The sequence below is a fragment of the Nuphar pumila genome, chromosome 1, assembly GCF_984573655.1.
Source record: "Nuphar pumila chromosome 1, dmNupPumi1.hap1.1, whole genome shotgun sequence".
Lineage (NCBI taxonomy): Eukaryota > Viridiplantae > Streptophyta > Magnoliopsida > Nymphaeales > Nymphaeaceae > Nuphar > Nuphar pumila.
In genome coordinates, this window is record NC_143249.1 from 32,919,412 (window position 1) to 32,934,288 (window position 14,877).

At 36.6% G+C, this 14,877-nt stretch overlaps 1 protein-coding gene across 1 annotated transcript in view; it reads left to right on the forward strand.

Annotated features, from left to right (window-relative positions):
- The window catches only part of LOC149848616 (exocyst complex component SEC5A-like), a 162,755-nt gene that overhangs the window by 52,749 nt on the left and 95,129 nt on the right, over window positions 1–14,877 (forward strand). The window contains exons 7-10 of the mRNA XM_089996544.1: window positions 11,551–11,655; window positions 12,150–12,224; window positions 12,341–12,478; window positions 12,707–12,898. Coding sequence (XP_089852670.1) covers window positions 11,551–11,655; window positions 12,150–12,224; window positions 12,341–12,478; window positions 12,707–12,898 — 510 coding nt within the window. The remainder of the gene's footprint in view (window positions 1–11,550; window positions 11,656–12,149; window positions 12,225–12,340; window positions 12,479–12,706; window positions 12,899–14,877) is intronic.

Here is a 14,877-nt window from a genome sequence, read left to right on the forward strand (position 1 = left end):
AAAGAAATAAAATCACGGGATGAGAATTCCCCACCTCTATCACATTGAAAAAATTGAATGGACTCAGAAAATTGATTTTTGACCAAGGAAAGGAAATTTTGAAACAAAGAGAAGACTTCTGACTTATTTTTTATGAAATATATCCAAGTGTATCGAGAATAACTATCAACAAAGATTAGATAATATCTGCTTCCAGACCCAAAGACAATTAGGGCGGGTCCCCACACATCAGAACAAATAATCTCAAAAGATTTTGAAGCTCTCTTATTAATGGAATGGAAAGGCAATATATGACTCTTGCATGAAAGACAACTAGAACATTTACCACTGCTCTCATCCCCATTAAGACTTTCTTTTGGATTGAGATTATTAGAGACAAGTTTCTCAATAAAATGACTCCCACAATGTCCTAACCGACTATGCCATAAGAATGACTTATTACATTCAGAGATGCTAAAAACACTGGCAGAAGAGGATGAACACGACTCTAATGAAGGCTTCAAAATCAGGTAAGCAGGGCGAACAACATGACATGGAGCTTCTTCAAAGACATACATGTTGCCTCGTCTCTTTCCTTCAGCGAATGTTTCCCTCGTGCGTAGGTCCTTGACCTGCACATAGAAATGGGTGAATTCAACTGAAGCATTATTATCATCAATAAGTTTGCAGACGGAGACAATATTTTTCTTAATGTCAGGAGCATGAAGAACGTCAGAAAGAGTAAGAGTGGAATGTGACATGAGAATGACAATCTTTCTAACATGAGAAACAGGATGGTGGGATCCATCTCTAGTGACAATCTTACTTTTTCGAAATAAGGAATAGGGTTAGAAATTTTACCTGCATCGCTGGTTACATGAGTTGCTGCCCCTGAATCGACAAACCATGTGCCTTCATCACTCTGCTTCAATTTTAACTCTGACAAGGCAGATATCAGCAAATCTTTAATCTCTCCACTGTCTCTGGTATTTGTGAACTTTCTTTTGGTTTCTGTTGTAATGAAACAAGGTACAATAGAACAATAGGGAAACAAACACAATGCCAACAAAGGGCTTTAATAAACTCACTTAAAGTTGGTCACTAATGGACCAAATACAATCTCAAAAGAGATAAAAATACCAAACAGCACAAGAGGCATACAAGCCTATAAGATGGGAAAAAAACTCTAGAGAAAACCCTCAAATGCTTCTAAAAGCATTGAGGAATAACAAGAGAGTGAGGCTCTATTTATAGAGCCTCACTCCAACACATGGGAGGCAGTCCAGCTCTTTGGACTGCCTTCCAACAATCATTATTATGACTGTTGGGTGGCAGTCCAACGTCTAGTTGGACTGCTGCCCAACAGTCATATTTTTGACTGTTGTGCACAACAGTCATAAATATGACTGTTGTGCCTAAGCTGTATGGCAGTTTATTTATTTATTATAATGTTAAATTATATTTCAGTCCCTAGTGGGCTGTACTATATGATAAAAGACAAAAATACCCTTATTGGGTATTTGGATACAATTTTATTTTTAACACTCCTCCTCAAACTTATGGGGAAATCACCGAAAGTTTGTAAGAAGATACAAAACTTGAGGTAGTGGAAGAGCTTTGGTGAAGAAGTCTGCAATCTGAAATCCGGACTGGACATATGGCAATGTAATGGTCCCCTTCAAATATTCTTCGCGAACATAGTGACAATCCATCTCAATGTGTTTTGTTCGCTCGTGAAATGTGTGATTGCTGGCTATATAGATGGCACTTTTATTATCACAGCATAGCTTTGAAGGTTCTGAGACATCAACACCCATATCGGAAAGTAGTGCTCTCATCCACACAACTTCAGTGGTTGTGGTAGCCATTGCACTGTACTCAGCTTCCGTAGAGGATAAAGACACTTTCTGTTGTTTTTTGCATCGCCAAGAAATGAGAGAATCATCTAAAAACACACAAAAGCCAGTAGTTGAGTGACGGTTATTGGGATCTCCTCCCCAGTCAGAATCAGTGTAAGAAATAAGACTTAAAGATGAGGAAGAGGATAAGAATAGTCCTTTAGATATAGTTTTTTTGATATATCGAACTATTCTTAATACTGCACTCATGTGGACGGTTGTGGGCGCATGTTAAAATTGACTTGCAGAATGTACGACATGCACAATATCTGGCCTTGTAATGGACAGGTACATCAACGATCCAATAAGTTGTCGATAAGGGGTTGGATCATCTAATAATACTCCATCTTCAGCTCGCATTTTCGCATTTATTACTTCAGGAGTATCAGCATATTTTGTGTCTGTGATTCCTGAACGCTCAACAATATCAGCTGCAAACTTGATTTGAGATAAAATATATCCTCTTGGTGAGTAGGCTACTTCAATTCCTAAAAAATATCTCAAAAAACCAAGATCAGTCATATCAAAAGATTTTTTAAGCAAAATTTTAATATCTTCAATTTTCTTTTGATCATTCCCTGTGATGATCATATCATCAACATACAAAAGAAGAATGATCAATGAGGTACCTGTAGATCTCACAAAAAGAGCAGTATCAGTGTAACAAGATTTAAATCCAAGTTTTAATATCGTACCACTGAACAGATCATACCATGCTTTAGGGGCTTGTTTAAGCCCGTATAGGGCTTTTTGAAGACGAAGGACCATGCCTTTTTCAATAGACAGACCAGGGGGAGGATCCATATATACTTCTTCATTTAAGTTTCCGTTCAAAAATGCATTTTTAACATCTAACTGATATATCGGCCATTTTCGAATGGATGCTATAGCAATTAGAGTTCTAACTGTAGTCATACGAGCTACTGGGGCAAAGGTTTCTTCATAATCTATACCATATTCTTGAGAATATCCTTTTGCAACAAGTCTTGCTTTATATCTCTCAAGAGACCCGTCACTTTTTGTTTTAATTTTAAACACCCATCTACACCCTATTGTCTTCTTTCCGATAGGAAGAGGTTGAATTGCCCAAGTGTGAGCCTTGTGTAATGCATCTAATTCAATTTTCATGGCTTCAACCCATTCATTTATATTTTTGGCCTCGTTATAGTTGGATGGTTCATGATAGGAATGAATGGCTAGAAGACATGCCCTGTAGTTTGGTAAGAAGGATTCATATGAGACAAACCTACTTGGAGGCCTATGTGTTCGTTCTGACCTTCTAACACTAGTTTCTTCAGTATTTGTTAATTGATTATATCTGTCAAGGGCACATGGATGCTCCCCAGTATTTCGTCTAGAGTATTGAAGAAGATCTTGAGATGGTTCACTACTTGAGTCATTAATAGACTCGAAGGTTTCAATATCATTACTAATACCTTTATTGGGTAACAAATCAAATAAGAAAGCATACTCGGATTCTTTCTTAGGAACTTCAAAATCAAATCCACTGTCATTTTCTAGAAAGGTAACATTTCTAGAAACATAGAGTTTATCATTTGTTTTATCATAACATCGATATCCTTTTTTATTATCAGCATAACCAAGAAAGACACATTTTATGGCTTTAGGAGAGAGTTTGCTATATTTTTCAAGAAGCACGAAGCATTTACAACCAAATACCCTTAGCTTTTTTAAATCAGGAGAAATTTTAAAGAGTTTTTCAATAGGAGACTTGTTTTCCAAAGTTTGAGAAGGCATTCTATTTATCAGATAAACTGCGGTTAGGGCAACTTCAGCCCAAAATTGCTTTGGAATTTTTTTTGAAATAAGTAGGGTTCTAATAGTTTCAATAATATGACGATGTTTTCTTTCAGAAATCCCATTTTGTTGAGGTGTCCTAGGGCATGATTTTTGATGCACAATTCCATGATTTTTTAGATATAATTGAAATTCATTTGAAAGAAACTCTCCCTCAGAGTCGGAGCGGAAGACTTTAATATTTGTTTTAAATTGATTTTTAACTAGATTATGAAAGTTTTTAAAACATGAAAAAACTTCGGATTTGAGTTTTAGAAAGTAAATCCAAGTATGTCTACTAAAATCATCTATAAATGTAATATAGTACGAATAACCACCTTTTGACATAACAGGGGCGGGACCCCACACATCCGAATGCACTAATTCAAAAATTTTATGTGTCACAGAGGTTCTAGACCCAAAAGGTATCATTTGCATTTTTCCAAGTATACAATCTTCACATACAAAATTTTTATCTTTACAAAATTTTTCCAAAAATGGAAAAAGCGATAATTTGGATATACTTGGGTGTCCTAATCTTTTATGCCAAAGATCTATATTAATGTCTTTGACATGATTACAAAACGAGTATTTTGGTAAACACAGGAAATCCATGTAGTAAAGGTCTCCTCGTCTATGGCCTTGCCCAATCAGCTTCCCTGACTGGAGATCCTGCACCCAACACGCCCTAGATGAGAAGAATACTTTACAACCATAGTCAACAATTTGAGAGACCGAAAAAAGATTCAAATCCAGTTTGGGAATGACTCTCACTTTTGGAACAAAGATTTTTTTTTGAAATATCATCAAGGTTTCCTAAGCTTTTGACTTTTAAAGAGGTACCATCGGCAGTTGACACACATGAAAAATATGATTTAGTGCAATCAGATAATAGAGACTCATTATGAGTCATGTGGAAAGAAGCACCTGAGTCTAGAATCCAAGATGTCTTACCTGGAGGAGACGAGGAAGAGATGGCAGCTCCGGATGTAGAAGGTGCAACCTTAAGAAGTTGTGAGACGGCTTCTGCTATTTGAGCAAGATTTAATTCATTGAAGCTGCCCCCTTTTCTTGATTCTTGAGGTTCTTCACTTAAGGCGGCCACCTTTTTAAATTTGGGACATTCCGGTCTTATATGTCCAGGTTCCTTACAATGATGACAAATAATTTTTCCTTTGTATCCTCCCTTGTATCCTCCTCCATTGTGTCCTCTATTGAACTTCTTCTCAAAGTGAGGTGGTTTATATGTTTTCACAAAATTTCCGGGCCTTGCCATGGCAAGGACCTCATCATTAGACTTGTGCATTCCAAGTCTTGTCTCTTCTTGACAAATTTGAGCAAGGGCCTCACTTATAGAAGGAGAAGTGGTCCTATGAAGTAAGGAAGATCTTACTTGCTCAAATTCCGGTCGAAGGCCATAAAGAAAGGAGAAAAGATTTTCTCTTTCGATTTGGGTCCTTTTCATATCAATAGCCGAACCTTCCCATTTTGGTTCCAACATGGCTAATTCATCCCAAATAGGAGATAAAATACCGTAAAAATCTCTTACACTTTTATCTTCTTGTTTTGAATTACGTACCTTATCTTGGAGATAATAAAGTCTAGCCATATCCTTTTGGATAAAAGTACTTCTTAGAAAGCTCCATGCGTCACATGCCTTCTTGAATTTGATGATATTGGTGGCGATCTTGAACTCCATGGTATTCATAAACCATGAGAGTATTTGTGCATTGCTTGCCTCCCAATCTTCCAATTTATTTTGGAATTCTTCCAAGGCTTTTTCTTTTTCTTCTTCGGACAAGGCTTTGACTTGATCTCCTTCTCTTCTAGTCAATTTGAGTTGTGGTTCACTAGTAGAACCACTAACAAAACCCCATAATTTTTTTCCTTTGATATGATTCTCCATAGCCGTCGCCCACATCAAGTAGTTGTTTTAATTGAGTTTGTAGGTGATGACGGTGGCGAACTCTCTTTCTCCCATAATGAATACTTGAGTTTAGACTAGAGAAGATAGGGAATGATCAATGATCGAAGAACACTTCACGAGATTCTCCTTCTTTCAAGAACCTCGCTCTGATACCATGTAATGAAACAAGGTACAATAGAACAATAGGGAAACAAACACAATGCCAACAAAGGGCTTTAATAAACTCACTTAAAGTTGGTCACTAATGGACCAAATACAATCTCAAAAGAGATAAAAATACCAAACAGCACAAGAGGCATACAAGCCTATAAGATGGGAAAAAAACTCTAGAGAAAACCCTCAAATGCTTCTAAAAGCATTGAGGAATAACAAGAGAGTGAGGCTTTATTTATAGAGCCTCACTCCAACACATGGGAGGCAGTCCAGCTCTTTGGACTGCTGCCCAACAATCATATTTTGACTATTGTGCCCAACAGTCATATTTTGACTGTTGTGCACAACAATCATATTTTTGACTGTTGTGCACAACAGTCATAAATATGACTGTTGTGCCTAAGCTGTATGACAGTTTATTTATTTATTATAATGTTAAATTACATTTCAGTCCCTAGTGGACTGTACTATATGATAAAAGACAAAAATACCCTTATTGGGTATTTGGATACAATTTTATTTTTAACATCTGTCTGTGGACCCTTTTCTTTATTCTCTGGATTATGCCAACAATTCGCCTTGATATGCCCCTTCTTGTTACAAAGGAAGCAAGTAGGAATGGATCTTGGTCCCTGCGCATGAGCTAACATGTTTGGAGTGGGAAGCAGACCACGCCCTCCGTGTACACTTCGCCCTTGTCCTCCTCGTCCCCGTCCTCTACCATAAGTCACTCTTATGGTCAGAACTTCTTGAGTATTTGGATGATTATGAATTTCTTCAGAGAATCCCTTCAGAGTCATTTCATACTGTATCAATTTGGCTCGTAGCTCATCGAAGGTAGGAAGAACAGGAAGGCACAATAGTGAAGTAACTATCATACTGTAGTCAGATCCCAATCCACTCAGAGTTTGTTGCACCATGTCATTATCACTAACGACACACCCTATAACTGCAAGCTGGTCTGTGATGATCTTTATCTTGTTCAAATATTCCATGATGGTCATAGAATCTTTTCTTAACAACTGCAATTCCCTTTTTAGAAAAACCACCCTTGCTTGAGAAACCTGCGAATACGTTTGAACTAGTCGTTCTCAGAGTTGTAGCGCTGTACAGTTGTCAGAAATGACAACGAGAATCTCTTGAGCCAGAGTTGATGTGATATATGCAACAACTGATTGATCTTTCCTTTTCCAATTGAGAAATTCAACATTTTTGATATACACGATTGAACTCGCCTCTTGATCATCTTTTTCTTCTCTCGGGACAAATTCTGGTGGGACTGAAGTGGTTCCATCCATGTGACCTAAGAGACCTTGACTCCTTATGAAAGGAATAATTTGTCTCTTCCAAATCAAGAAATTTGAGGTGTTTAACTTTTCAGAAACAAGCTGGTTGAGAAAACTCGAAGAAAGGTTTGATTGAGAGATAAGAATCCATTGAGAATGAGAATCAACAGGACTATCCACGGAAAATTTCAATGCGGAACAGAGGGTCGTAAATTGTCAGAATTGGAGGATGCAGGAACTGATATTCAACTTGTGAAAAACACCTTCACACGTTAAATATACCTCTCCCTTTTGACAAGTGTAGAAACGAGTAATCAAAGGATAGATTGCACAGCAAGGCAATGAGAAATCATGGGAAAAACTGTAGCATTCAAATATGCAGAGATAGATTTGGAAAGGTAGGGCAAAAGATGATCAAACAATGAATACAAGTAATTCTCGTGAATGGGTTCACGTGAAATCCTGTAGCCCCTCTTTTTTTTTTTGCACGATCTAGGTTCACGTGAATGGATTTCACGTGAATCATAGATTGACAGAAGTAGTCCCACGCGAGATGTGAGAACACAGTGGACTTCAGAAAAAAAGAATAGATAAGGAAGGAAAGAGATGAAGAAGGACAGAAGGGGAGTAAGAGAGGAACGAAAAACCTTGGATTTCAGATCGTCGACTCTGCCAGAATTCTTTTTCTGCCTTTAGGGGATCTAGGCTCTGATACCATGAAAGTTTTTCATCTGTACCTGTATTGAGAAAGAGAGAAGAGAGAGAGAGAGAGAGGGAGAGGGAGAGGGAGAGGGAGAGGGAGAGGGAGAGAAAATAACCCAAAGTGGCAATTGCGGCTGTCACGATTTTCTTATTGAAATCGTGACCTAATGACTGTATTAATATGCTTAAGTTTACATTGTGGGTCGGGTCAGATTTGGTGTAATATCCGAACCCGGAGCAAAAGTAAAAATACAAGTAAAAATACAGATGACTTATACATGAATGAACTCGGGTCTGGTACAAGATCCAGACCCGAAACACTGTTTCTAGACCCGAAACACTGTTTCCAGACCCGAAACACTGTTCACCTTTTTCAAAAAGATCCTTATTATGCATCGTAATTGGATTATCCAAGAGTTTGTTTCCATGAAACCAAGCGCCTAGATCATATTTGTATGGTGAATTTTTTGAAAAAAAGTAAAAAATATTGGTTCATACCAGTAAACATATTTGTTTGGTAAACATATTTCAGTTACCCTATATATATATATATATATATAATAGAAGCCTATATTCTAACACCCCCCTTAAACTCACGGAATCACAACCGAAAGATTGCCAAGAAGAAAGTGTAATTTGGGAGATGGTAGCGCCTTAGTGAAGAAGTCCACCAGTTGATGCTCAAATGACACATATGGTAAAGTGATGGTTTTCATTAGGAATTCTTCACAGACATAATGACAATCCATTTTGATATGCTTTGTTCGCTCATGGAATGTATGATTACTTGCAATATAGACGACACTTTTGTTATCAAAACATAATTTTGAGGGTTCAGTTATGAAAATCCCAAGTCTTCAAGTAACTGTCGCAACAACACCAATTTAAAAGTCGTAGTGGCTTTGGCATGATATTCAACTTCTATAGAAGACAAGGACACCTTTTGTTGCTTTTTTCACCTCCAAGATATCAAGGAATCACCTAAAAAAATGCAAAACCAGTGGTTGAACGACGATCATTTACCTCTACTATCTAATCGGATTTGGTGTATGCAATAACATCTAATAGGGATGAAAATGACAAACATAGACCATGATTAATGGTATTTTTAACATATCTAACTATCCTCATTACAACACTCGTATGTACTGTAGTAAGAGAATGTTTGAATTGATTAGCAATATGAATAACATGAGCAATATTAGGACGAGTAATAGAAAGGTAAGTTAAGGCACCAATCATTTGACGATATGGAGTTGAGTCTTTGAGAGGTTCTCCATCATCTTTCTTCATCTTTGCATTGATAACCTTTGGCGTGTCAACTCTCTTTTCATCAGTAAGTCCTGATATTTCAATTATCTCTGCTGCATATTTAGTTTCAGACAAAAAATACTCATGGGGGGAATAAGCAACTTCAATTCTAAGAAAATATTAAAGAAATCCAAAATCTGTCATATCAAAGTAACAAGTGTAGTCTCTAAAATATATCCATTCTTGTGTTCTATCATTCCGTTTTCCTTTGGAGTGTATGGGCAAGTTTTTTGATGTTCAATACCTTTTTCAATAAGATATTGCTGCATCAAGACATTGAGATACTTTCCTCTCGAATTTGAAGGGTGAGTTTTCAGATGAGTTGAGAATTGTATTCTGGTCATGTCAAAGAATTGCTTGAAGATGTCAAAGAGCTCATTGTAAATTTTCAAAAACTAAATCCATGTATATGTTTTACAATAATCAATGAAAAAAAAATAAACATAATAAAATAGGTAGATTCTGCTTTAGGGTTCCCATGTGGCCATGCATCTGAATGTATAAAATCGAAAGGGTGTAAGGACTTTGTACTACTGATCCTTAAAGGCAGTGTATGGTTCTTAACCAACTTAGAACTTTCACATTGTTTTAATAAGGTCTGACACTACAATCATTGACTCATCAACATCAGCAGAAGCCAAAAGTTTTGAACCCTAGAACTAGGCACATGCCCAAGATGTTGATGCCATGAAACTGAAGGGTCTAATGTAGTAGCACAAAAAAAAGACAAAATCTGAGGTTTCAAGGCTAATGATTGAGATGATACAGGTATCCTCTCTTATGTTGAATCTCAATTTTCCTTCCTTACTGTTGATTCTGCATAAAACAATCACCAAAGGAAAAAAAAAAGTTAATGACAAGTGATCAAGTTCATGGCAAGAGGAAGAACATGATACACTTCTGAAATATTTAGCCGATTTTTAGGGCTATAATGAAAGTAATAAATTCTACCTTTGGCAATGGTGCTATAACACAATTTGTAGTGTGGAAGGAATCATGACAAAGTCTAATTTAGCTTCAAATCAAAATCCATGTAAATGCATTTTTACATGTAACATCAACTTTTTACATAGTTTTAAAACCTAGTGGATCGTCACTCAGCTCGTCCTTGAGTGACTCGTGATTCGTCTGGGTCAACTTGGTGACTCGGCCGAGTCTTGTTAACTTCATATTTTATATAAAATATGTAAATATATGTATATACTATGTATATTTTATAGTATGTTACCAATATATTGTATATAATCTGCATTATATTTATATGATATTTTTTATAATATGTTTAATGTATAACTTTATTAATATATGTATAACCATATTTTTATATATAATATACATAATATTTGTATTATATTTCATATAATATATGTAATTATATACAAAATATATTATATATGTATATATATGAACGGCTCGGCTGAGTCATGGGCAAACTAGACCGAGTCATGCGAAAACTCGGCTGAGTTTTGTACAAAATAGTTTGTACTGGTTTTTGACCCAGTAATTGGGTGATCTGGGCCGAGTCAAAGAGTTGACCCGGCGAGTTTTCAAACTGAGTTTTTATTTTATTTTTTGTTGGAATCAATATTAGAATATATGCTTTGGATCTGGATTCAACCTTCCCTTATCATATTTGATTCAGATCCGGATTTGGATTCAGATCTACTATTCAGCTATGGATTACGATCTGGTGTGATCTGGCCTGAATCCAGTCTATTTGCACCCATACTGCAACCAGATACAAACACAATAAGAAGCAAAAGAAACCTGCAAGTTAGGTGATGATGCTTGGATACAGGTGCACACAAAGGCCCCTTGTGTTGAATGGTTTGCATGAGTACAATAGGATGTCGTCACTAATTGGACATGCGTAATTATGCTACAACACTGTCTAGGATAGCACAAGGGCGCATGAGATCTGGCAGCCATGTATGACTTATCTATAGTGTTAGAGGGCCACACATGGACTGCACATGCTACACAAGGTGTTGGGGAGGCCATGAACATGATATACTGCAGTGCATCTTAAGTTGCTGAAAGCTTTTGAATTGTGAGATACATGTGGTCTTTCAATGGCCTCTTAAAGGCTTTCTACATTAAGATGTTGCTGTTTCTTACCTTTTAGGTTAGGTGGCAATGTAAAACTGTGTTGGTTGTAGTTGGAGAAAAAGAGATTTCTAGGTCCAAGTAGCTTTTGGTTAAAGTAGCATATCTTGACAATATTTAGGAAAAAAAAAGAGCATATCCTGGCAGGTGTTATTGACCTGTCTGGCCCTTGGATTGTTGACAGCTTTTCAGTTACATAAATTGTACAATAGAAACTTATTGAGGTATTTTTGTTTTCCATTCCAATGAATATATTAAAGCCTGCACGTTTTGTAGTTAATCCAGCTTTTAAATCAGCTGGTGGATTTGTACGACATCCAAATGAGTAACACTAAATTGTCTGTTCATGTGTTTATCTGTTTGTACAGCTATATAACACATTTACTTTCAGGCTGGTATGCTGAAACGTGTTCTTGAGGAGGTTGAAAAAGTAATGCATGAGTTCAAGGGCAAGCTTTATAAGTCAATGGAAGACCCTCAGATTGCCCTATCGGATGTAAGTTCAACCCTTATTTTATTCTGTTATCATGCATGCTGGTTTTCAAAGGCTTCATTATAAGGTGTGGTATCTTCTCTTGTGGAAATTTGAAAATGGATTATCCATCTAACATAAAAGCTGGATACATATTCTTGAAGTTTGACTTATTTCATTTTATCTATCAATAGTGTATCAAATGCTAAATTCAGAAAATTAGCCAGAAAATGGCCATACACATGCGTGTGCAAACACACAGAGAGTTGATCTTGGTATCAATGGATGTATTTGGCTTGTATTAGCGAACCCACTTTCAGTTTTAAAATGAATTGGGAGCTATATTTTGGTGTTTCTGATTTTAGTTTAAATGGATGCATGTGGTTTCTTTCTGACTTAGATAATTCTTGTAATTGACCTGATTATTCTAATTTAATTTTCAACCCCTTAAATTCAAATAGATGTACCAAGTCTGTATCTCCTCCATTCTAATGACTTCTGCCATTTATTAATGTTAGCTTGATAACACAGTCAGACTTTTGTTGGAGTTGGAACCTGATTCAGACCCTGTATGGCATTATCTTAACATACAGGTTAGCAATTTAACTATCAGTATGTGTGCTTGGATGTATGTATCATCATTTGCATTGCATTGGGCCATTGGCTGTTTCATTTGCCTGTCAGTCTTCTTTATCTTTTGTTTGGACAGAATCGCAGGATACGAGGCTTGCTTGAAAGATGCACTTTGGATCATGAACATCGAATGGAAGCTTTACATTCACAGATGCGTGACAAGGTTCTTTTGGATGTAAGATGGCGGCAGATCCAACAAAATTCAAATAAGTCTGTAAGTATTTTCTTTCTGTGTGTCATGTTTGTGCTTGTCTAATGTGTTGACATATTCAGACACAGAAATGCACATTGGATGCTGGCGAACATGCATAGAGATATTCTCACATCCACGAGTGCATAAATATTTTATCATCTCTTATATATTAAACCTGAGTTGAACGTAAATCAAATTTTCAATATACTGCTGAACCTGACTGGTACTTCTTTTCAACATTATTTTCAGTCATCAATAGACTTGTCTGTTCTCCTGGGGGATATTCCTACATCATTGGATTCTCAACCTGTAGAGTTAGCTGGGGATGAAGTGGATGCCCTTAGAGGAAGATATATCCGTCATTTAACTGCTGTAGTTATCCATCATATCCCAGCATTTTGGAGACTAGCACTTTCTGTGTTTCATGGAAAATTTGTGAAGGTATGTTATCTCTCGACAAACATTTAACCTGGTACTGTTCCTTTAACCTTTTTCCTTGGTCTTGAGAGCCTGATTTTTTTTTGTTGTTGTTATTGACCACTTATGGACTTCTGAGACTTTTTCTTACTAATATTTGTGGTGTCTTTATGTTTCCTCTCTTGGTCTTTTGCTGCTCATAGTATTAAAAAGCTCAAGTTAGTTTGACATTTGATAAGAAAGTTTATGGTTCCGCTCCTAAGATTGGGTTCTTCATTGACTAGTGATACACTCACTTGAAAATACATGAAAGTAAAAGAAAACTTGTGGCTTTGCCTTGTGGTAGTCTCATTGGCTAGTGACATGGGTTAAAGGAAATAACCAGAATGGTTAAGGCAATTACTTTGCAAAAGCTTCCTATAACTTTACAAGTCGAAGCACAATATTTCGTTCAATACAACACCTGTTATTAGAGTGAAAGTTAACCTGAAGTGTGAAGTCATACCATGACCTTCAAATTGATTACCTTTTGTTGGATCTATATCCCAGGAAGTGGACTACTTCTCATTTAATATAGTTTTTATACTCTTCTTCCTCTTTTATCTGCCATGGTCAGCCTTTGAGGTTTACTGTTTTGGACGTTATCTGGGACATGGTTTCCTGTCTCTTGCTTTGTTCACCAGTTTAAATTTTAGTCTTTTACAACAATTTTGTTCTTTAGATTAATGGATCAGAGTTTTTTCTATCATTTCTATCAACAACAACAACAACAACTACGCCTTCATCCCAAAACAATTGGGGTCGGCGATATGAACCAAAAAAGAAAATCATTCTGGGTCTTCCACATGAATCCTTCTCCTCCAATCATTTCTATCCAATGCCATGTCCTCGGTGAGGTTCAAAGCATTCATATCCTTTCCTATCATCTCCATCCAAGTCTTCTTAGGCCTACCCCGACCTCTTTTAACTAATATATTTTCCCATTTCTCCATCCTTCTAACTGGAGCATCATTAGGCCTTCACCGAATATGTTCAAACCACCGTAAACGATTCTCTCTCGTCTTATTTTCAATGGATGCAACGCCTACCTTCTTACGTATCTCCTCGTTTCAAATCTTATCTTTTATTGTATTTCCACACATCCATCTAAGCATACGCATCTCAGCTACACTCATTTTTTGAATATGATGTCTCTTGGCAACCCAACATTCCGTACCATATAGTAAAGTAGGCCTAATTATCGTCCTATAAAACTTTTCCTTCAACCGCAATGGCATTCTACGATCGCACAACACTCCAGTTGCACTTTTCCATTTCATCCACCCAACCTTTGTCCTATGATTTACATCTCCATCAATTTCTCCATACTTTTGAATGATAGATCCCAAATATTTGAAAGAATCATCCACCGGTATTTCTTGCTCACCAAGCTTCACTACACTCCCATCTCTATTTCGTTGCTTACTAAATCGACATTCCATGTATTCTGTCTTACTCTTACTCAACTTAAAACCTCTTGCTTCCAATGTCTGTCTCCATAATTCTAACTTAGCATTAACCCCAACTCTAGACTCATCAATCAAAACAATATTATTAGCAAACAACATACAACACGACACATTTTCTTGAATTGATCTCGTAAGCTCATCCATTACTATAGCAAATAGGAAGGGGCTTAATGCAAATCCTTGATGTATCCCAACCGTTATAGGAAAATTGGTTGTCACCCCTCCACAAGTGTGAACATTGGTTACTACTCTTTCGTACATATCTTTAATTATACTAATGTATTTGAGAGAAACACCTTTCTTCATCATTGTCCACCAGCGAACATCCTTAGGTACTCTATCGTATGCCTTCTCCAAATCAATAAAAACCATATGCAAATCTTTGTTCCTCTCTCTATATCTCTCAATAAGTTGTCTAAGAAGATGCATAGCTTCCATAGTTGATCTTCTAAGCATAAAACCAAATTGATTCTCCGATATCATGACAACCTTCCT